General features: G+C 45.1%; 1 protein-coding gene across 7 annotated transcripts in view; it reads right to left on the minus strand.

Annotated features, from left to right (window-relative positions):
• LOC106563646 (cell surface glycoprotein 1) overlaps positions 1–23,800 on the minus strand; it is a 34,927-nt gene extending 11,127 nt beyond the window's left edge. The window contains exons 1-7 of one of the 7 annotated variants that reach the window (XM_014129405.2): positions 23,622–23,800; positions 22,451–22,740; positions 16,614–16,764; positions 16,331–16,448; positions 12,161–12,199; positions 12,041–12,082; positions 8,207–9,575 (exon numbers count right to left, since the gene is read on the minus strand). In XM_014129405.2, the coding sequence (XP_013984880.2) occupies positions 8,207–9,575; positions 12,041–12,082; positions 12,161–12,199; positions 16,331–16,448; positions 16,614–16,764; positions 22,451–22,616 (1,885 nt within the window). In that variant the 5' untranslated portion in view covers positions 22,617–22,740; positions 23,622–23,800. Of the gene's footprint in view, positions 1–8,206; positions 9,576–12,040; positions 12,083–12,160; positions 12,200–16,330; positions 16,449–16,613; positions 16,765–22,450; positions 22,821–23,621 lie in introns of all 7 variants that reach the window. The other 6 variants (XM_014129402.2, XM_014129406.2, XM_014129404.2 and 3 more) reach the window with 6 other exon arrangements.
• Between the last annotated feature and the right edge of the window lie 201 nt (positions 23,801–24,001).

Genomic DNA, 24,001 nt, shown 5'->3' on the forward strand with positions numbered 1-24,001 from the left:
GCTTGCAATGCTAGGGTTGTGGGTTCAATTCCCACAGGGGACCAGTACAAAAAAGCATTACAAATGTATGCAAACTTCTGTAAGTTGCTCTGGATAACAGTGTCTACTAAATTGGAAAAGCAATGAATACACCATTTCAGTTCCCCAGCAAGAATGGCGCTCTAACAGATGGCGGAATTAACAAAGAGTCACTGACAACAACCAAACAAAACAGGTGGGGTTGGCCTGCCATACTACTAAGATGGCCTGCCATACTACTATCGTGAGCCAACCTCAGTATCTCTAGTTGGAGCGTAACTGGAACGACAATTTGAGATACACTGGGCCAATCGTCTTGCCCAGAAGTGGCGCGAGAATGCCGTCTCTGTCAAACTAACCCACACAAACTTTATCAAACACCTCCTCTGGACGCATCTCAGCAACAACAGGGGAGAGGGAAACATCTTTACACTGTTCCGCAATCAGCTGCATCCTAGACATCAAAGTTTCAACTTTAGGGACCCTCTCTTCCTTCAGCGGTACTACAAACTCGCACATCTTTCAGTTTTGAAAGGAGAGGTCAACCCAGGTTTAGCAAAATCAGGATCGCCCATAAACATAAGACAGATCGACCATGGTGAGATTGCTGACATCCTCCTCAACACTAGACTTGATCCCGGCGACTTTCTTAGGCAAGGCACGTGTAACAGCACGCGTTGGGAACACTCTAGGGTACTTTTCTGATAACCTAATTCCTCTTCTCTGGGTTCTTTACAAAACTACAGGATTTTGCACGACCTTCCCGCCAGCCAAATTGTTTCCCAAAATTAATGAGACCCCCTTCATCGGTAGGCTAGGCGTCAACGGAACCAGAAAAAAGATCAGACTTGAGTTCCATATTTTACAAAGGAACTTCCATGCAACTTATCTCCATGCTTGTACTAACACACTAGCCAGTTGCTGAAGTGTCAGACAAAGGCAAAACACCCTCCAAAATGAAGGATTCTCACTGGCTGCTTAACAGCATCGCCACTCTGCAGAGACACAAACCCGTTTGAAACAAAGGGTTCATCTGATCTAAAATCTTGTTTAGGAGATACACTGCTCCCAACCAGAGACTTAATGGGCTGGAGTGCTCCCACAAGAAGAAACTGCTTTTTCTCTCTCATTCTTTGGCTTCAACTTAGGACACAGAGACAATGTGTCCTTTCTCATGGTAGTAATGACTAACTGGCGGATACGAAAACCCAGTTTTCTGACGATCTTTATCTTTGGGCACTGTAGAAATGGACTGAAACCTTGCAGTAGGAGGTGACTTCTCTGGATTTCTTTTTGCGTAGGGATAACTACTGGATGTTTTGTATGTGAAGGTAGTTTGAACACTAACTAATCTGCAAGAACTGCAGCTTTCTCAAAAGTGAGATCCTTGTGCTCATAAATGTAGGTTGCAACCCTTTTGTGAAGGGAATTTAACTGCTTGAGAATTATGAGTGTCTTTAAATCCTCAAGGTCCATGACCTCTTGAGAACCACACCACCGATCAAAAAGCCGTGCTTGTTCCCTTTAAATTCAACATGCGTTGTGATTGTCTTTTGTAATTTACAGAACTGTTGTCTGAATGCCTCTGGGACCAACTCGTAAGCCCGAAGGATAGCCCAAAGGATAGCAGCTTTAACAGTGTCATAATCGGAACTCTGGTCAAGAGATAAAGCGCCGCACACTTTCTGAACCTTTCTCAAAAGAACACTTCGGAGGAGCAGTGACCAAATATCTCGCAGACATTTTAGGGATGTGGCAATTTGCTCAAACAGAGTAAAATATACATCCACCTATTTTTCATTGAAAGGCAGTACAAGCTTGCTGTTCAGACCAAGATCAAACTCTGTTAAGGGTGCAGGATGGCCTGACCGTGATTTGGAGTGTTTCCAGATCTACAGTGCATTCGGAAAGTATTCAGACCCCTTGACTGTTTCCACATTTTGCTACATTACAGCCTTATTCTAAAATTGATTTTTTTAAATTATAATAATCTAACGTCATACACAAGACTCAAGGCTGTAATCGCTGCCAAAGGTGCTTCAACAAAGTACATAGTACAGGGTCTGAATTCTTATGTAAATAAGGTATTTCAGTTTTTTTAAATTAGCAAACATTTCTAAACCTGCTTTTGCTTTGTCATTATGGGGTATTGTGTGTAGATTTATGAGGAAAAAAGTAATTGAATCAATTTTAGAATAAGGCTGTAACGTAACAAAATGTATAAAAGTCAAGGGGTCTGAATACTTTCCGAATGCACTGTATCTCTTGTAGGCGAATGGCATGCATACGTTCCTGATGTCTTTCCCTGTGCTCAAGCTCATTTATTTTGCTTCAATTTTGCCTTTAGTTCTACCTCTCTCAGTTGCATGTCTATGGGGTGTACTCTACGACCTGTAGGACCCTTTTCATCAACCTCCCTCTCCGGAAGGATTTCCTCCTCCACCAAAGCAGTACCAATCAACTCTTTGACTACTGCTTTTGGATCGCCAGGTGCCACCTTGATGTCATAATGTTTTTGGATCACCAGGTGCCACCTTGATGTCATAATGCTTTGAAATGACACACAGATTTGCCTTTGTACATTTAGCTAGCATCTCCCATGTAGGGTTTTCCACAAATGCTTCCAACTTAAAGTCTATGGCTTTAGTTTTAAGCCTGTGTGTTCATGCAGCTTGCAAAAGGATTTCAATCTTATAACACATTTGGGTGGATGTCAGTAACAGAAACTCTACCACAAAAGTGTATTTTGAACACAAATATCTGAGCACAGCAGAGCTTCATAGTAGGTGATTAGAGCGACTACCATACTCATGGGAAACTATATCTGACAGTTGTGGCTGCTTTGCGTGATGTATTGTTGTTTCTACCATCTTGCCTTTGTGCTGTTGTCTGTGCCCAATAATGTTTGTACCATGTTTTGTGCTGCTAACATGTTGTGCTGCTGCCATGTTGTGTTGCTACCCTGTTGTTGTTATGTGGTGTTGCTGCCATGCTATGTTGTTGTCTTAGGTCTCACTTTATATAGTGTTGTGGTGTCTCTCTGGTCATGATACGTGTTTCGTCCAATATATTTATTTGTAATCCCAGCCCCTGTTCCCGCAGGAGGCCTTTTGCCTTTTTGTCTGCTGCTGGATAAACATGTGTTATGGCTTTACACCCCCTGCTATATTGTGGATAAAGAGTTACCCGTCTACCAGAACACAGAGGGTGTTCTTAAATGGAAGTCTCTCCAACATAATCCAGGTAGAATCAGGAATTCCCCAGGGCAGCTGTCTAGGCCCCTTACTTTTTTCAATCTTTACTAACGACATGCCGCTGTCTTTGAGTAAAGCCAGTGTGTCCATGTATGCGGATGACTCAACACTATACACGTCAGCTACCACAGTGACTGAAATGACTGCAACACTTAACATAGAGCTGCAGTTAGCACACAGCTCAGACACCCATGCATACCACACAAGACATGCCACCAGAGGTCTCTTAACAGTCTCCAAATCCAGAACAGACTATGGGAGGTGCACAGTACTACATAGAGCCATGACTACATGGAACTCCATTCCACATCCGGTAACTGATGCCAGCAGTAGAATCAGTTAAGAAAAAAATATATACACCTCATGGAACAGTGGGGACTGTGAAGCAACACAAACATTAGCACAGACAAATACATACACACATGATAACATATGCTCTATTCATATACGTACACATGGTTTTTGTGCTGTAGTTATGTGGTAGTGGAGTAGGGGCCTGAGGGCACACAGTGTGTTGTGAAATCTGTTCTACAATTTTAAAAACATTACAATACATTTATAACTGCCTTACTTTGTCCGGACACCAGGAAGAGTAGCTGGTGCCTTGGCAGCAGCTAATGGCGATCCATAATTAATACAAAATACATAGAAATAAGTTGCATTTGCAAAGTATTTCAAGAAATTGGAAAACATATCAAGTAAGCATTTTTATATTCCACAAGTATGAACTGTTTTGTACAGATAATTATCAAATCAAATTTTAAGTCACTTGCGCCGAGTACAACAGTGAAATGCTTACTTACGAGCTCCTAACCAACAGTGCAGTTTCCAAAAAATGCAGATAAGAATAAGAGATGGAAGTAACAAGTAATAAAGTAAAAAGAAATAACAATATATACAGGGGGATGCCGGTACAGAGTCAATGTGCGTGCACCGGTTGGTTGAGGTAGTATGTACAGTTGAAGTCGGAAGTTTACATACATTTAGGTTGGAGTCATTAATACTGGTTTTTGAACCACTACACACATTTCTTGTTAACAAACTATAGTTTTGGCAAATCGGTTAGGACATCTACTGTGTGCGTGACACAAGTAATTTTTCCAACAATTGTTTACAGACAGATTATTTCACTTATACTTCACTGTATCACAATTCCAGTGGGTCAGAAGTTTACATACACTAAGTTGACTGTGCCTTTAAACAGCTTGGAAAATTCCAGAAAATTATATCATTGCTTTAGAAGCTTCTGATTGGCTAATTGACATCATTTGAGTCAATTGGAGGTATGTATTCAAGGCCTACCTTCAAACTCAGTGCCTCTTTGCTTGACATCATGGGAAAATCAAAAGAAATCAGCCAAGACCTCAGAAAAAAATGGTAGACCTCCACAATTCTGATTCATACTTAGGAGCAATTTCCAGACGCCTGAAGGTACCATGTTCATCTCTACAAACAATAGCACGCAAGTATAAACACCATCGGACAAACAGCCGTCATACCGCTCAGGAAGGAGATGCGTTCTGTCTCCTATAGATGAACGTACTTTGGTGCGAAAACTGAAAATCAATCCCAGAACAACAGCAAAGGATGCTGGAGGAAACAGGTACAAAATTATCTATATCCACAGTATGACGAGTCGTATATCGACATAACCTGAAAGGTTGCTCAGCAAGGAAGAAGCCACTGCTCCAAAACCGAGATAAAAAAGCCAGACTACGGTTTGCAACTGCACATGGGGACAAAGATTGTACTTTTTGGAGAAATAACCTCTGGTCTGATGAAACAAAAATATAACTGCTTGGGCATAATGACCATCGTTATGTTTGGATGAAAAAGGGGGAGGCTTGCAAGCCGAAGAACACCATCCCAACCGTGAATCAAGGGGGTGGCAGCATCATGTTGTGGGGGTGCTTTGTTGCAGGAGGGACAGGTGCACTTCACAAAATAGATGGCATCATGAGGCAGGAAAATTCTGTGGATATATTGAAGCAACATCTCAAGACATCAGTCAGGAAGTTAAAGCTTGGTCGCAAATGGGTCTTCCAAATGGACAATGACCCCAAGCATACTTCCAAAGTTGTGGCAAAATGGCTTAAGGACAACAAAGTCAAGGTATTGGAGTGGCCATGATAAAGCCCTGACCTCAATCCTATAGAAAGTGTGTGGACAGAACTGAGAAAGTGTGTGCGAGCAAGGAGGCCTACAAATCTGACTCAGTTACACCAGCTCTGTCAGGAGGAATGGCCCAAAATTCACCAAACCTACTGTGGGAAGCTTGTGAAAGGCTACCCGAAATGTTTGACCCAAGTTAAACAATTTAAAGGCAATGCTACCAAATACTAATTGAGTGTATGTAAACTTCTGACCCACTGGGAATGTGATGAAAGAAATAAAAGCTGAAATAAATCATTCTCACTACTATTATTCTGACATCTCACATTCTTAAAATAAAGTGGTGATCCTAACTGACCTAAGACAGGGAATTTTTACTAGGATAAAATGTCAGGAATGAGTTTAAATGTATTTGGCTAAGGTGTATGTAAACTTCTGACTTCAACTGTACATGTAGGTAGAGTAATTAAAGTGACTATGCATAGATGACAACAGAGAGTGGTGTGGAGAGGGGGGGGCAATGCAAATAGTCTGTGTAACCATTTGACTAGATTTTCAGGAGTCTTATGGCTTGGGGGTAGAAGCTGTTTAGAAGCCTCTTGGACCTAAACTTGGCGCTCCAGTATCGCTTGCCGTGCGGTAGCAGAGAGAACAGTCTGAGACAAGGGTGGCTGGAGTCTTTGACAATTTTTAGGAACTTCCTCTAACACCGCCTGGTATAGAGGTCCTGGATAGCAGGAAGCTTGGCCCCAGTGATGTACTGGGCCGTACGCACTACCCTTTGTAGTGCCTTGCGGTCGGAGGCCCGAGCGGTTGCCATACCAGGCAGTGATGCAACCAGTCAGGATGCTCTCGATGGTGCAGCTGTAGAACCTTCTGAGGACCCATGCCAAATCTTTTCATTCTCCTGAGGGGGAATAGGTTTTGTCGTGCCCGCTTCACGACTGTCTTGGTGTGCTTGGACCATGTTAGTTTGTTGGTGATGTGGTTACCAAGGAACTTGAAGCTCTCAACCTGCTCCACTGCAGCCCTGTCAATGAGAATGGGTGCGTGCTCGGTCCTCTTTTTCCTGTAGTCCACAATCCTCTCCTTTGTCTTGATCACGTTGAGGGAGAGGTTGTTGTCCTGGCACCACATGGCTAGGTCTCTGACCTCCTCCCTATAGGCTGTCTCGTTGTTGTCAGTGATCAGGCCTACCACTGTTGTGTCATCGGCAAATGTAATGATGTTGTAGGAGTCGTGCCTGGCCGTGCAGTCATGAGTGAACAGAGAGTACTGGAAGAGGCTGAGCACGCACCCCTGAGGGGCCCCTGTGTTGAGGATCAGCGTGGCGGATATGTTGTTACCTACCCTTACCACCTGGGGGCAGCCCGTCAGGAAGTTCAGGATCCAGTTGCAGAGGGAGGTGTTGAGTCCCAGGGTCCTTAGCTTATTGATGAGCTTTGAGGGCACTATGGTGTTGAACGCTGAGCTGTAGTCAATGAATAGCATTCTCACATAGGTGTTCCTTTTGTCCAGGTGTGAAAGGGCAGTGTGGAGTGCAATATCTGTGGATCTGTTGGGGTGGCGATATGCAAATTGGGTGGGTCTAGGGTTTCTGGGATGATGGTGTTGATTTGAGCCATGACCAGCCTTTCAAAGCACTTCATGGCGAGCCATTCTCAAGTTACAAATGCTGGTAAGTACTGAATTACCTGAATTACAGGTACCTCAGCCAAGACAAATAAACACAATCATTCACCTCGTTGTAAGGTTAGTATATTTCCAGCCGGTAGAGACTAGAGGCTGGGTTTTGTTCCTACTAACTCCGGTGGAGGACTGGCTGCAGTGTGATCAGTCTTCCACTGGGTGGTGCTGGTCTAGCTCCCCTGTCTGTCGGTCTGGTTTGTGAACTGGGCCAGGGATGCGGGCAGCTTATCAAAACCACCAGCCTTTTCCTGATCAGCTAGAGGAACATGGTCCAAACACTGCTAATTAGACTGACACTAAACTCACTCCTAATATTAGATAGTTAGGGAAAACTAGACAACCTAAGATACTGAGGATTTCTATGGAAAAGGGGAGGCCAAATGAACTCAGTTCCTGCAACAAGAAACATAGTTAAGCTCCAAGGGCAAAGCCATGAAAACTATATGTGAGGGTCAGAGACATAAGATATCTAATCACAATCATACACTGATACAAGTCATGTTGTAGGGACTGTGGAAAACTACAGACAAGGAGACATAAGAAAGAAAGAAAGAAAGAAAGAAAGAAAGAAAGAAAGAAAGAAAGAAAGAAAGAAAGAAAGAAAGAAAGAAAGAAAGAAAGAAAGAAAGAAAGAAAGAAAGAGAAAGAGAAGAGGGGATGTGTGACCATGACACAATCACAGTCACACTGGTTTCCTCCCCCTAAGGCTGGCCTGCTTTTAGTCTGCCAGTTCATAAAGACTCCAGTGGGCTGAGGCAGTGATTGGCTAGGACACTGGGCTAGGAAAATAAACCCAACTCACTAACCACAGTAAGAACCTACACTGAAGGTGTCTGCAGCAGAACCATGAACTGTCCATTATTCAACACACCAGGTGAAAGTGCTTCAAAGACAGATAATCATTCTCACATAGCCCCCAGGTGGCAGGGAAGAGAACTGCCTGTCATGACTTCATTAACATTGTGTGAAAGTGTGAAGTAAAACTGTGCAGGTGCTCTGGTGTCTACATGCTTCCGGATTTTGAGGCCAGAATCTGTTTCTCCCACCATAATCATTCACAACAATCTCAATATATTCAGCTCAGTGTTGTAATGTGAGGGGACTCAATCACCCATGCTGCTCCACTATCTTACCTCTGCTGCTGGGCGTCTCCTGGGGGTGGAGTCTGGTTGTAAAGGACAGCGGTGTGACAGTGGTCTTCTCTGCAGTATGTGTTTTGGCGGTGCTCTTCTTCAGAGCTTCTCTTATGGCCGTGCTGCTAGCCACAGGGGATGGAGTGACGGTCCTGTGGAAAGGGGACGGTGTATAGATGCTAGGGACAGGGGACCGAGTGGTACTGGGGACAGGGGACCGAGTGGTACTGGGGACAGGGGACCGAGTGGTACTGGGGACAGGGGACCGAGTGGTACTGGGGACAGGGGACCGAGTGGTACTGGGGACAGGGGAGGGTGAGACACTGGGGACAGGGGACCGAGTGGTACTGGGGACAGGGGACCGAGTGGTACTGGGGACAGGGGAGGGTGAGACACTGCGGACAGGGGACCGAGTGGTACTGGGGACAGGGGACCGAGTGGTACTGGGGACAGGGGAGGGTGAGACACTGGGGACAGGGGAGGGTGAGACACTGGGGACAGGGGAGGGTGAGACACTGGGGACAGGGGAGGGTGAGACACTGGGGACAGGAGACATTTTGACACTGCTTGGGACATTGGACAGTGTGATGGGGCTAGGGACAGGGGACAATGTGATGGGACTAGGGACAGGGGACAGTGTGACGGTCTTCTCTGACGCGTGTGATTTGGCAGTGCTCTTTTCTAGAGCATCTCTGATGGCATTACTGCTGGGGACAAGAGGCAGTATGACACTGCTACTGGGGACAGGAGAAGGTATGACACTGCTGCTGGGGACAGGAGAAGGTATGACACTGCTGCTGGGGACAGGAGAAGGTATGACACTGCTGCTGGGGACAGGAGAAGGTATGACACTGCTGCTGGGGACAGGAGAAGGTATGACACTGCTGCTGGGGACAGGAGAAGGTATGACACTGCTGCTGGGGACAGGAGAAGGTATGACACTGCTGCTGGGGACAGGAGAAGGTATGACACTGCTGCTGGGGACAGGAGAAGGTATGACACTGCTGCTGGGGACAGGAGACGGTATGACACTGCTGCTGGGGACAGGAGACGGTATGACACTGTTGGTTACAGGGGATAGTGTTATGATGCTAGGGAAAGCAGACGGTGTGATGGTTTTGGGGACAGAAAACGGTGTGATGGTAGGAACAGGGGTTATGGTCTTGGGGACATGAGACGGTGTGACAGTGGGGACAGGGGATGGAGTGGAGCTTGGTACAGAGGACGGTGTGATGGTCTTGGGGATAGAGGACAGTGTGGTACCCAGCCTCAGGTTGGAAGGGCCAGCTCTGGGGTGAGGTCTGTAGGACAGGAGGACTGGAGTTTCCTGTGGACCATCTACTTCTACATCCTGCTGCAACTCAGCCTGCTGGGGAACAGGAAAAAACAGTCAGATTCATATGCATCATTTTATATATAACATTTCTTCTACCGGAACCAAATGTATTTATGTTACTGAAAGGTTTGATGGAATGCTTCCAGTGACAACATCACACTCCACCCAAATTGAATACTTCAATATTCTCTCTCTCCCCCCACCCCCCACTGTAGCAGCAGCACCAAATACAACTACATCAGCAGTACCAAATCAGTCCCCTCTCTCGATCTCACAAACAAATATCAACCACAAATAACCACTGCCAGATGTCTGAGTCACTGAGCCATTTGTACAGTTAAGATTGACAACCTGAATTCTACAAACCATAGAATCTCTGTCTCTTAGTTCAATCAGATGAAATAAAAGTGTGGGGTTGTGCATTGAGACATTGACATGGGTTGGGCAGAGACGTGCAGTGGCATGTTTGCGATGAGTCTTGGGTAAGGATGAAGTGATAGAGGGAGAGTTTTGTCCTGCGGTTCAGCTTGGCTGCATTAGGAGAAGAGAGGAAAGGAGAGCTCCCCTGCCCAAACCTCAGGAGACAATCCCACAATCCCATCCATCTGTGACTGACGCACTCCTCGTCTCTGGTGTTTCAGTTCCCTGATCAAGTTTAATAACCATCTGCTCCAGGGGAGTGTGTGTAAGTTGCTCTTACACACACACACACACACACACACACACACACACACACACACACACACACACACACACACACACACACACACACACACACACACACACACACACAACAATCAAAATACCCCCTTTCCCCAGTCCCACCCCAGTCCCATTGCAGCCTGTGGTAGAGAGTGATGACAGACATACTGGAGGGCCGCTACAGATCAGCTGCTCCCCCAAACAGACAGAGAAAGATGGGTGAGACGGCAAGGCCAGAACAGAGAGACAGGAGAGAGAGGTTAGAGAGGCAGGAGAGAGAGGTTAGAGAGGCAGGAGAGAGAGGTTAGAGAGACAGGAGAGAGAGGTTAGAGAGACAGGAGAGAGAGGTTAGAGAGGCAGGAGAGAGAGGTTAGAGAGACAGGAGAGAGAGGTTAGAGAGACAGGAGAGAGAGGTTAGCGAGGCAGGAGAGAGAGGTTAGAGAGACAGGAGAGAGAGGTTAGAGAGACAGGAGAGAGAGGTTAGAGAGACAGGAGAGAGAGGTTAGAGAGACAGGAGAGAGAGGTTAGCGAGGCAGGAGAGAGAGGTTAGAGAGACAGGAGAGAGGTTAGAGAGGCAGGAGAGAGAGGTTAGAGAGGCAGGAGAGAGAGGTTAGAGAGGCAGGAGAGAGAGGTTAGAGAGGCAGGAGAGAGAGGTTAGAGAGGCAGGAGAGAGAGGTTAGAGAGACAGGAGAGAGAGGTTAGAGAGGCAGGAGAGAGAGGTTAGAGAGACAGCGGTGAGAAAGAGGACCTGGAGAGAGAGTGGGAGAGAGAGTGGGTGCCACTGTCCAGAAGCAATGCGTGATAGCTGTAACCTGCCACTACTTTTTATTTATTGTCACATACGGTACAGGTGCAGTTTTACAGGGTCAGCCATAGTAGTACCTCACCCCTGGAGCAAATTAGATTAAAGTGCCTTGCTCAAGGGCACATCAACAGATTTTTCACCTTGTCGGCTTGGGGAATCCAACCAGCAACCTTTTGGTTACTGGCCTAATGCTCTAACCACTAGGCTACCTGTAGCCCATAATGTGTTACTTTCTCAACCCCATACCTGGCCAGAAATACTAGAAGCTTAACATTGTGCTTTCCCGTCGTTGGTTACATGACAATTGATGGTATGCCACAGATGATATCATTATTGCTGTTCAGGAAGTGACAATAAGATGACCTTTCCCGTCACTAACTCAACCTTACTCAGAAACTGTGCATAGCGTTATACCTTAAAGGGGCAATCTGCAATTGCAACATACATTTTTGGACTTCTAAATTAACGATATTCTTGAAGAATATAACATATAAATGCCTACTATGGCTGACCCTGTAAAAACAACACATTTCACTGCACCTATCCGGTGTGTGACAAAACTTTTTTTATTTTTTATCTGTCGGAACCCAAAATATAAGCTTATTTTACTCCAATGTTTGTAAACAAAGTAAATCTATTGTAAACAAACACTTTATAGCCTCAAAACATGACTACAACTATAATTTTGATATCATGGATGGTCAGTCCTTGTATCCATAGCTCTGTCTATGAATTTGTGGTTATATTTCTCAAGCCCCATCACTCAGCTGTTTACTAAAACAAGTGGTGAAATGACCGCTTTGTTATTGAACTCCGGATTGGCCCTAAATTAATGTAGCATATATTTTTATCCAATCAACATAAGAGGTACCACACTAGTATATCTAACTTTAAACAAAAGTTAATCCTAAAAACAAATGCCCTTATAATGTAATAGTATAAGACAAACCCTTTACAGAACCCAAACTCAGAAATCCGTTATAATACTTACTTTTTCCACTGCTGCAGGTGGCTGCTGCTCACTCACTGCCACCTGTGGGTTGAACACACAAACACAGGCATTACAGAGCGAGCCAAGACACAGACAGTAACGTGCAGTACACAAACATACCTGTAGAGGGGGCAATGTCCTCACTTCCTCACTGTTCTCCTGTTGGAAAAGCAGGAACATGTCAGTTGAGCTGACAGATCAAAACACACTTTACATTTTCTGACAAGAACCTGCTAGGTGTTTGACATTTTTTGAATCAAGTATTCTTACTTAGAAAAATGTAAGCACACCGAAGACCACATAGGCATATTTAATTTAGATTCATTTCTTATGTGCTTATTCAGACTGTTCTACACAGAACAAAAATATATACGCAACATGTAGTGTTGGTCCCATGTTTCATGAGCTGTAATAACAGATCCCAGAAATTGTACATATGCCCCAAAACATTCTCAAAAATGTGCACAAATTTGTTTACATCCCTGTTAGCGAGCATTTCTCCTTTGCCAAGATAATCATTAAAATAAGCATGATCATTACACAGGTGCACCTTGTGCTGTGGACAATAAAAGGCCATTCAAAAATGTTCCGTTTTGTCACACAACACAATGCCACAGATGTCTCAAGTTGAGGGAGCATGCAATTGGCATGCTGACTGCAGGAATGTCCACCAGAGCTGGTGCCATAGAATATAAATGTTATTTCTCTACCATAAGCCACCTCCAACATGGTTTTTGAGAATTTGTCAGTACGTCCAACCAGCCTCACAACCACAGACCATGTGTATGGAGTCTTGTGGGCGAGGGGTTTGTTGGCGTCAACGTTGTGAACAGAGTGCCCCATGGTGGCAGTGGGGTTATGGTATGGGCAGGCACAATATGGTCAACGAACACAATTGCATTTTATCGACGGCAATTTGAATGCACAGACATACAGTGACAAGATCCTGAGGCCCATTGTCGTGCCATTCACCTCATGTTTCAGCATGATAATACACGTCCCCATGTCGCAAGGGCCTGTAGACAACTCCTAGAAGCTGAAAATGTCCCAGTTCTTCCATGTCCTGCATACTCAGACATGTCACCCATTGAGCATGTTTGGGATGCTCTGGATCAACGTGTATGACAGCGTGCTCCAGTTCCCGCCAATATCCAGAAACTTCTCACAGCCATTGAAGTGGAGTGGGACAACATTCCACTGGCCAGAATCAACAGCCTGATCAACTTTATGAGAAGGAGATGTGTCGCGCTGCATGAGTGATATGGTGGTCACACCAGATACTGACTGGTTTTCTGATCCACGCCCCTACTTATTTTTTTAAGGTATCTGTGACCAACAGATGCATATCTGTATTCCCAGCCATGTGAAATCCATGATTAGGGCCTAATGATTTGTTTTTATATTATTGACTGATTTCTTTATATGAACTGTAACTCAGTAAAATCTTTGAAATTGTTGCATGTTGCGTTTATATTTTTGTTCAGTATATAAACATTTGTGAATTTATGTTTGAAGGACCAGCTGTGGGTGCCTGGAAGGAGCCACATCTGAGTGGTCAATACTGTGCTCTACAGAATGGAGGATCCTGGTCAATACTGTGCTCTACAGAATGGAGGATCGTGGTCAATACTGTGCTCTACAGAATGGAGGATCATGGTCAATACTGTGCTCCACAGAATGGAGGTTCCTGGTCAATACTGTGCTCTACAGAATGGAGGATCATGGTCAATACTGTGCTCTACAGAATGGAGGATCCTGGTCAATACTATGCTCTACAGAATGGAGGATCATGGTCAATACTGTACTCTACAGAATGGAGGATCATGGTCAATACTGTACTCTACAGAATGGAGGATCAGGGGCAGGTGAGACAGTGTCCACCCTGGCTCGCACTTGCTATGTGCACAGGGTTGCCATGACAACGCAGAAAATCTTCTCCCTCTTTTTAAGATAGCTGAAAATGGAGTTAACCCCCCCCCACATCCACAACAACAACCCCCCCTTCACACACACACTTATGCACAATACATGTGACAACCACACTTGCCAATTGAAAATGTGCAGGGTTCACTATAACACAAAATAAACAAAATCACTCTACCTCCTACACACTTAACTAAAACAGCTAATGTATACATATAAATTGGCACATACACACATTAATGACAGACAGACAGACAGACAGACAGACAGACAGACAGACAGACAGACAGACAGACAGACAGACAGACAGACAGACAGACAGACAGACAGACAGACAGACAGACAGACAGACAGACAGACAGACAGACAGACAGACAGACAGACAGACAGACAGACAGACAGAAAGGAAGGAACTGGACAAAAAAAGTGGAGAGAATGGAAAGGACAGGATAGAGGGAGAGAAGAGAGGAGGATGTGATTGAAAGGACGGGATAGAGGGAGGGAAGAGAGGAGGGTGTGATTGAAAGGACGGGATAGAGGGAGAGAAGAGAGGTGGTTGTGATTGAAAGGACAAGATAGAGGGAGAGAAGAGAGGAGGTTGTGATTGAAAGGACGGGATAGAGGGAGAGAAGAGAGGTGGTTGTGATTGAAAGGACGGGATAGAGGGAGAGAAGAGAGGAGGTTGTGATTGAAAGGACAAGATAGAGGGAGAGAAGAGAGGAGGTTGTGATTGAAAGGACAAGATAGAGGGAGAGAAGAGAGGAGGTTGTGATTGAAAGGACAAGATAGAGGGAGAGAAGAGAGGAGGTTGTGATTGAAAGGACAAGATAGAGGGAGAGAAGAGAGGAGGTTGTGATTGAAAGGACAGGATAGAGGGAGAGAAGAGAGGTGGTTGTGATTGAAAGGACGGGATAGAGGGAGAGAAGAGAGGAGGTTGTGATTGAAAGGACAAGATAGAGGGAGAGAAGAGAGGAGGTTGTGATTGAAAGGACAAGATAGAGGGAGAGAAGAGAGGAGGTTGTGATTGAAAGGACAGGATAGAGGGAGAGAAGAGAGGTGGTTGTGATTGAAAGGACAAGATAGAGGGAGAGAAGAGAGGAGGTTGTGATTGAAAGGACAAGATAGAGGGAGAGAAGAGAGGAGGTTGTGATTGAAAGGACAAGATAGAGGGAGGGAAGAGAGGAGGGTGTGATTGAAAGGAGGGGATAGAGGGAGAGAAGAGAGGAGGGTGTGATTGAAAGGACAGGATAGAGGGAGGGAAGAGAGGAGGGTGTGATTGAAAGGACGGGATAGAGGGAGGGAAGAGAGGAGGGTGTGATTGAAAGGACGGGATAGACGGAGAGAAGGGTGTGATTGAAAGGACAAGATAGAGGGAGAGAAGAGAGGAGAGTGTGATTGAAAGGACAAGATAGAGGGAGAGAAGAGAGGAGGTTGTGATTGAAAGGACAAGATAGAGGGAGAGAAGAGAGGAGGTTGTGATTGAAAGGACAGGATAGAGGGAGAGAAGAGAGGTGGTTGTGATTGAAAGGACAAGATAGAGGGAGAGAAGAGAGGAGGTTGTGATTGAAAGGACAAGATAGAGGGAGAGAAGAGAGGAGGTTGTGATTGAAAGGACAAGATAGAGGGAGAGAAGAGAGGAGGTTGTGATTGAAAGGACGGGATAGAGGGAGAGAAGAGAGGAGGTTGTGATTGAAAGGACAAGATAGAGGGAGAGAAGAGAGGAGGTTGTGATTGAAAGGACGGGATAGAGGGAGAGAAGAGAGGAGGGTGTGATTGAAAAGACGGGATAGAGGGAGGGAAGAGAGGAGGGTGTGATTGAAAAGACGGGATAGAGGGAGAGAAGAGAGGAGGGTGTGATTGAAAAGACGGGATCGAGGGAGAGAAGAGAGGAGGGTGTGATTGAAAAGACGGGATAGAGGGAGAGAAGAGAGGAGGGTGTGATTGAAAAGACGGGATAGAGGGAGAGAAGAGAGGAGGGTGTGATTGAAAAGACGGGATAGAGGGAGAGAAGAGAGGAGGGTGTGATTGAAAAGACGGGATAGAGGGAGGGAAGAGAGGAGGGTGTGATTGAAAGGATGGATAGGATGTGGTTGAGTTGGAAAGAGAAGATCAAGGGAGAGGGTCTTTGCTGTTGTTGAAGGCAATAATGGAGAGTAAAAGGAAAAAGAGATGAAGGGATATAAGAGTCCGGAGAGGGAGAGCTAGGTGTGATTTATTTGGCCACTGAGCGATGACTCTCCCTGGAGAACGTGCGTCTCACTGGCCCTCGGCTGTGCCCGAGATTAATGACAGCAACAGGAAGGTCACCTCCACACACACACACACACACACACACACACACACACACACACACACACACACTCTCACCTTTAAATTGAGTTGTATCCCTGACTGTGTTTTGGGAGGCAGATCCTCTCTCCGAGTTCTGACAGGTTCTGAGGCTGGTCTGTTTACCAGGTTGCTCTTCAGGGAGGTTGTCTGGTGGCTGCAGAGACAGACAGGACCAGGCAGGACCAGACAGGAAAAACAAAAAAGGAATGATCGAAAATGTCAAACTCAGAAACGAACCTCTCACTCAATTTGATACCATTATCACAGCTCCACAGAACTGGAGGTAAAATCCCTGCTTGTGGTGCTGAGGTGTCCGTACAGTGCGTTACTGTGCAGGCTTGGTGGTGCTCTTCTTTCCGCAGGCCCAGTGCAGATGAGTTTGGAGGTCTTCAGCTCGTCCACCTCTCCAATCGCCATGACCGCCACATCTCCGTCCCTGCCCAGCAACCAGCTCACTTTCTTACTGTTGGCTACAGGAGACAAAAACACACTGGAGTTCTATTACTGGAAGCAACAGAGAAGAGACATTCTTGCCAAACTTGTAAAAACATTGATTTGTAATATTTATATTTCTGTGGTAAACAGACAATGCTGGGCTCCTTTTATGGACAGCAGTGGAAGAGATGGCAAAAAAAAATAGAAAAGTCACCACATCCTTAAATAGCATGACATGGCAACATTGGGTAAAGGCTGAGAAATGTTCCTTTATGGGAATAAAGCAGCACACACACACACACACACGCTGAGTCGAGGACCAGTAGAGGCACTTATTCAGCCTACTTGACTGTAAATACCCTTCGCTGTTCTAATGTTGTTTATAAATACGTGTTTTTTGTATGTACTGTATGTATTGTGATTGCTGCAAAAATGTATTGGCTCATTGACAAACGTTTTCTGAATCTGAACTGAGGGTTTGGGTTGAAAACAAGGAGAGGCACCCTTCCAGAGCAGACTACCAATTAACTGGTTCTGCCAGCCCATCCTGTGGCAACGGCACCACATTCCACCTGGGGCAAACCCCGACGACAAGCCCTGAACTACATGTACATATTACCTCTACTACCTCGTACCCCTGCACATTGACTCAGTACCCGTACTCCTTGTATATAGTCCCATTATTTTACTATTTCATACTTCTTAACTCAGCATTGTTGGGAATGGGCTTGTAAGTAAGTATTTCACAGTAAAGTCTACACCTGTTGTATTTGGTGCATGTGACAAATACAATGACATTTTATTTCATTGTATTTTATTTGAAACCAGACAATTTTCTCAACACGCAAGACATTTACATGAATGGCATGTGGGACTTGGGATATGACTTCACACTTGTCAAACTGGTAAGAGGTGTGTCCCTCTTGACTCTTGGAACCACGTCCTTGTCACAATAGTCCTGTTACTTCACCCCATGACTCTGACCACACCCCTCTCTAAAGACCAGGCCTCAATCATATTCCTCCACATATTGAACAGATTGAAAAGGGAACGGTGCCGATGTAGTACATACAGAAACCGGTATACTGTGGTACGTTCATGGAAGGACAGGTCTAGTTACTGTGGCAATAAGGTGACCATGACTTGCACTACATTCTATCATCTGCCACTAGCAAACGTCACCAGTCTGTCACGTTCTGTGCTCGGAATGGACATAACCCCACACACAGGAACACATAGTGGTGAACACATAGTGGTGAACACATAGGGGTACTAACACACCAAAACATGTACTGCAAAGCTGTCATACCAGTTGTATAGCCTACATGTTACAAATCATGCATGTACACATGCTACAGAAATGCAGGGACAGACATTCAGTAACACACTAACTACATACACCCCACACTAAATGACCTAAATATAATTGAACAGATGAATAACACTAAACCACTATCACACATTGCCTTATGCCTCCTGCAGGCTTCCTACTCTGCTCACACTTCATTGTTGGAAGGCATGGACCAGTGGGCCTGGAGTCACTTCCTGCTTTGCACAGACACCCGGGTCCTGCGCTTTAACAGACCCTTATTTTATTCTGCTTCACACCAACAACAACCAAACTAGGTCTGCAACAACTGTGGCTATAACATATGCTACAATGTCGTCTCTAACCCTATGGTCCAGTGGTGTGTGTAACTCTGCACTCTGTATCAGGGTGTGTGTGTGTGTGTAACTCTGCACTGTGCATCAGGGTGTGTGTGTGTGTGTGTAACACTGCACTGTGTATCAGGGTGTGTGTGTGTGTGTGTGTGTGTGTGTGTGTGTACACAGCAGTGATCAAATTATATTTCAACAAAATAATGTTGCAGGAATGCTAATCTTATCTGTTTCTATAGAAATTATTTCAGAACATTCTGAGATGGTGACTTGCTGAAATGACATGGAACGACCCAGTGTGTATCGGGGGAACGTTGACTTGTAGTAATAGCTGCCCTGGTCGTTAGCCGATATAGAGGCCTCTGTTCTCCCACCTCCCTGTCTGACATTCAGATGCTCGATAATCAGTGCTTTGTTGTCCAATGTCTATTGCAGCCAAAACCAGACTTCCCCTGATCCTATTGACACGTCAAGCAGAATGAATGCAAAAACGGACATGTGCTACAGTGACCTACAGCCAGCCATCATAGACTCATTTTCCTCCACTGTTGCATCTCTCTCTCTCTCAAACTTCTCATGAGAAGCTCTGTGATTTGTCTTGTGATCTCAGATTCCTCCTGTGGAATGTCAAGGTAAAGCACATTGTGAACCGAGTCATAATTATGACACAAATTCCTCACTCAGGGACTGGCTACTTGCAACGGAGAAAATGCAGACGGGCAAGATTTTGCAGTACACCAAACCAGTTTCAGGATAGAATTACAGCCTGCCTGCGTTTGTAGCATGTGCGTAATTACCCTTTTATTGCAGCTGATTTAAACAATAGAAGAACAGTTGAGTTCCTCTCTAACATAGAAAATAACAGTCTACTCTCTGTGAAACACTAGCTGGTACTATTTCTGTCTATCGCAAGTTCCTCTGTTCTGTTATCTTTTTTTTCCGACACACACACATTCCAGACAGCAGACCTCTCCCTTCACTGGGAACAAAATAATCTAAAGCATAGCCCTGTATATATATATATATTTACACACACAATCAGACCTCTCCCTTCACTGGGAACCAAATAATCTAAAGCATAGCCCTGCATATATATATATATATATATATATATATATATATATATATATATATACATACTGCTCAAAAAAATAAAGGGAACACTTAAACAACACAATGTAACTCCAAGTCAATCACACTTCTGTGAAATCAAACTGTCCACTTAGGAAGCAACACTGATTGACAATAAATTTCACATGCTGTTGTGCAAATGGAATAGACATCAGATGGAAATTATAGGCAATTAGCAAGACACCCCCAATAAAGGAGTGGTTCTGCAGGTGGGGACCACAGACCACTTCTCAGTTCCTATGCTTCCTGGCTGATGTTTTGGTCACTTTTGAATGCTGGCGGTGCTTTCACTCTAGTGGTAGCATGAGACGGAGTCTACAACCCACACAAGTGGCTCAGGTAGTGCAGCTCATCCAGGATGGCACATCAATGCGAGCTGTGGCAAGAAGGTTTGCTGTGTCTGTCAGCGTAGTGTCCAGAGCATGGAGGCGCTACCAGGAGACAGGCCAGTACATCAGGAGATGTGGAGGAGGCCGTAGGAGGGCAACAACCCAGCAGCAGGACCGCTACCTCCGTCTTTGTGCAAGGAGGAGCAGGAGAAGCATTGCCAGAGCCCTGCAAAATGACCTCCAGCAGGCCACAAATGTGCATGTGTCTGCTCAAACGGTCAGAAACAGACTTCATGAGGGTGGTATGAGGGCCCGACGTCCACAGGTGGGGGTTGTGCTTACAGCCCAACACCGTGAAGGACGTTTGGCATTTGCCAGAGAACACCAAGATTGGCAAATTCGCCACTGGCGCCCTGTGCTCTTCACAGATGAAAGCAGGTTCACACTGAGCACGTGACAGACGTGACAGAGTCTGGAGACGCCGTGGAGAACGTTCTGCTGCCTGCAACATCCTCCAGCATGACCGGTTTGGCGGTGGGTCAGTCATGGTGTGGGGTGGCATTTCTTTGGGGGGCCGCACAGCCCTCCATGTGCTCGCCAGAGGTAGCCTGACTGCCATTAGGTACCGAGATGAGATCCTCAGACCCCTTGTGAGACCATATTCTGGTGCGGTTGGCCCAGGGTTCCTCCTAATGCAAGACAATGTGGCTGGAGTGTGTCAGCAGTTCCTGCAAGAGGAAGGCATTGATGCTATGGACTGGCCCGCCTGTTCCCCAGACCTGAATCCAATTGAGCACATCTGGGACATCATGTCTCGCTCCATCCACCAACGCCACGTTGCACCACAGACTGTCCAGGAGTTAGCGGATGCTTTAGTCCAGGTCTGGGAGGAGATCCCTCAGGAGACCATCCGCCACCTCATCAGGAGCATGCCCAGGCGTTGTAGGGAGGTCATACAGGCACGTGGAGGCCACACACACTACTGAGCCTCATTTTGACTTGTTTTAAGGACATTACATCAAAGTTGGATCACCCTGTAGTGTGGTTTTCCACTTTAATTTTGAGTGTGACTCTAAATCCAGACCTCCATGGGTTGATAAATTGGATTTTCATTGATTATTTTTGTGTGATTTTGTTGTCAGCACATTCAACTATGTAAAGAAAAAAGTATTTAATAATATTATTTCTTTCATTCAGATCTAGGATGTGTTGTTTAAGTGTTCCCTTTATTTTTTTGAGCAGTATATATATATATATATATATATATATATATATATATATATATATATATATATATATATATATATATATATATATATATATATATATATATATATAACACACACACACACACACACACACACAATCAGACCTCTCCCTTCACTGGGAACCAAATAATCTAAAGCATAGCCCTGCATATATATATATATATATATATATATATATATATATATATATATATATATATATATATATACACACACAGACCTCTCCCTTCACTGGGAACCAAATAATCTAAAGCATAGCCCTGCATATATATATATATACAGACACAATCAGACCTCTCCCTTCACTGGGAACAAAATAATCTAAAGCATAGCCCTGTATATACATACACACACACACACACACACACACACACACACACACACACACACACACACACACACACACACACACACACACACACACACACACACACACACACACACACACACACACACACACACACACACACACAGAGAGAGATTAGACATTCTGCTCTGTTGTTGAGCATCAAACCTGCATGGCACCTGTTTCAGATGTTTGTTGTCTTACACTAAGATGGGCTTTGTGTTCACTGATAAGGTCCCTTTAAAAACAATTGATTATTGAACCAACGATTCAATCAACTGTGGGTGAGTCAGCTGTAAGTATGTCATTTCCTCAAACGAGATAGCAGAGCCACATCCTGGTCTGGCAGTAGGACTACTCTTTCAGACATAGTTACTGGAAGTGACTAGAAAGCCGAGTTGAAGACCTCCTCCTTTCTCTCACCTCGGTGATGCTACACGAGGCAGGGCTACTTCCTCATAGCCTCCAGTGTCCCTATTGTGACAGTACATGGTAACCCTGGTAACTGCAGGTAGTCATTTGACAAAAGACACAAGTAGCCTTTTTAGCCATTACCTACTCTCAGGCCTGCTTATCATAATATAAACAGGTAATGCCATCTCATTGAAACAAAGTGCATAACCTTGCAGGCAGACACACACACAGAGGGCCTGCAAAAAGCAGCAGTTGATAGTGACAACGTTTTCAGTAGACACATCATCACAGGATGTCTGTCAGAGGTAAACCACATGCTTGCAGCTCAACTTTACATGGCAGCTTCCTATTGGTTAATCCACAGCAGAAGATACACCAACATGTCTAAGACTTGTCTAAAGTACCTGGCTTCAGAAAGACCAGCCAGGTAGATTTCAATGGAACATGTTTGAAGGCTTATTTCATAAGCAGGTAATGATACTTTCTGGCACATAGGTACTATGGCTCTTGTCAGCCCCAGTATGTGAAGATGTAGTAGAAAAGGTAGAGAGGGGTGAGTGAGAGGAGTTGGTACCTGTCTTTGACTTTGGCCTATGGTCCGCTTCTTTCTCCTCACGTTCTGTCCAGCGCCGCACCTGCTCCTCTCTCATCTTCAGGAACAGGGTCTTCTTCTGGTCCTCATTTAGGGCCTCCAACACATCTGGGTCGATGTACATGTCCTTTAAGATCTGCTGCAGCATGGTGGCGGCGGTGGTGGGCTGGAGGTGGAGGGGTACTGTCCTGACTCCTTAAGCCAACAGTTTCCTGAAGATGAGTTGGTTTCTAAACGAGCCTCATGAGGAGAAGAAGAAGATCGTGGCTCGTCTGTCACAAACACACACACACACACACACAAGCTGAAGACTGCTTCCTCTGTCGTCCTCTGAGCTGACACTTCCTCCTCCCTCGACACACACACACACACACACACACACACACACACACACACACACCGTCAGTCGTCATCAGCCCTCGTCAGGCACCATCACTGGGAGACTCTGCTTCAGGGAAAATGTTACATCACATCTGTCTGCACTGCAGATGATTGGCACTCCCTAGTCCCTACTGAATGCTAATCCTACTGCTGTCTTTACTTATCCTAGACAGTTTTTCTTGCCTTGGTTTTCTTTATCTGTTCTCCTCTTAAGATGTCACTACTTACTGTCTTCTATTTCATTTCTTAGTAATCTCAGTATTCTACTTTCCCCTCCATCAAACCCTGGTTTCCTCACTCAAGCCATGTCAGGGCTCCGAGAGTGTGTCTGACTCTAGATGGGAACCGATTCCAAAGGAATGGGTGGGTTTTTCTTCCTCCTTCACACACATCCCTTTCCAACCCCCCTTCCTTTTTTTCAAACTCCCAAGAGACAGCTGCTCCATTTTAACATGGCCGTTACTGGGCTGTAACCAAACTACAAGGTCACATCCCAGGACAGCATCAGCAGAATGCTGTAATAGCAGAGGGGCTGAATAGACTTCACTAGGCATGGTGGTCATATTAACAATGGAAACAGCACAAGCAACACTTGGAGGGAGACAAAGGTAGCCGGAGACTGAGAACTGTCACTGCTGGCAAACACATTGGTTTCTTTCTACTCAACGCTTAGTGTGGGGGGAAAAATGACAGAAAAGGAGAGGGATTCAGTAATAGAAAATTCAGCAGAATGTGAGAGAACGGATGTGTTATTTAAGTAGGATGTACTCACAGTGGGGGTGCAGATGCTCCACAGCAGAGTAACTATTCGAGCGAGTGTGCTTGTGTGTCCTCCTCCTTGCCTTTGTGTATGACTGAGCTGATGACATCACAGCATTCCATGAACTGTCTCTCTCTCACACACACACACACACACACACACACACACACACACACACACACACACACACACACACACACACACACACATTATCTTGGTGAAAAAAAAGAAAGTCAGGAAACAGAGCTCAGTTCCCCTAGCTGTTAAAGTAGTAACAGCATCCTGTTAGGCAGACAGACAGACAGACAGAGAGAGAAATCAAAACAAGCTGCTGTTTGAAAACCATGTTTCTATTGCCCAACTAATTGGATGGTTATTTAAAAAAATGCTTT

The sequence above is a fragment of the Salmo salar genome, chromosome ssa11, assembly GCF_905237065.1.
Source record: "Salmo salar chromosome ssa11, Ssal_v3.1, whole genome shotgun sequence".
Lineage (NCBI taxonomy): Eukaryota > Metazoa > Chordata > Actinopteri > Salmoniformes > Salmonidae > Salmo > Salmo salar.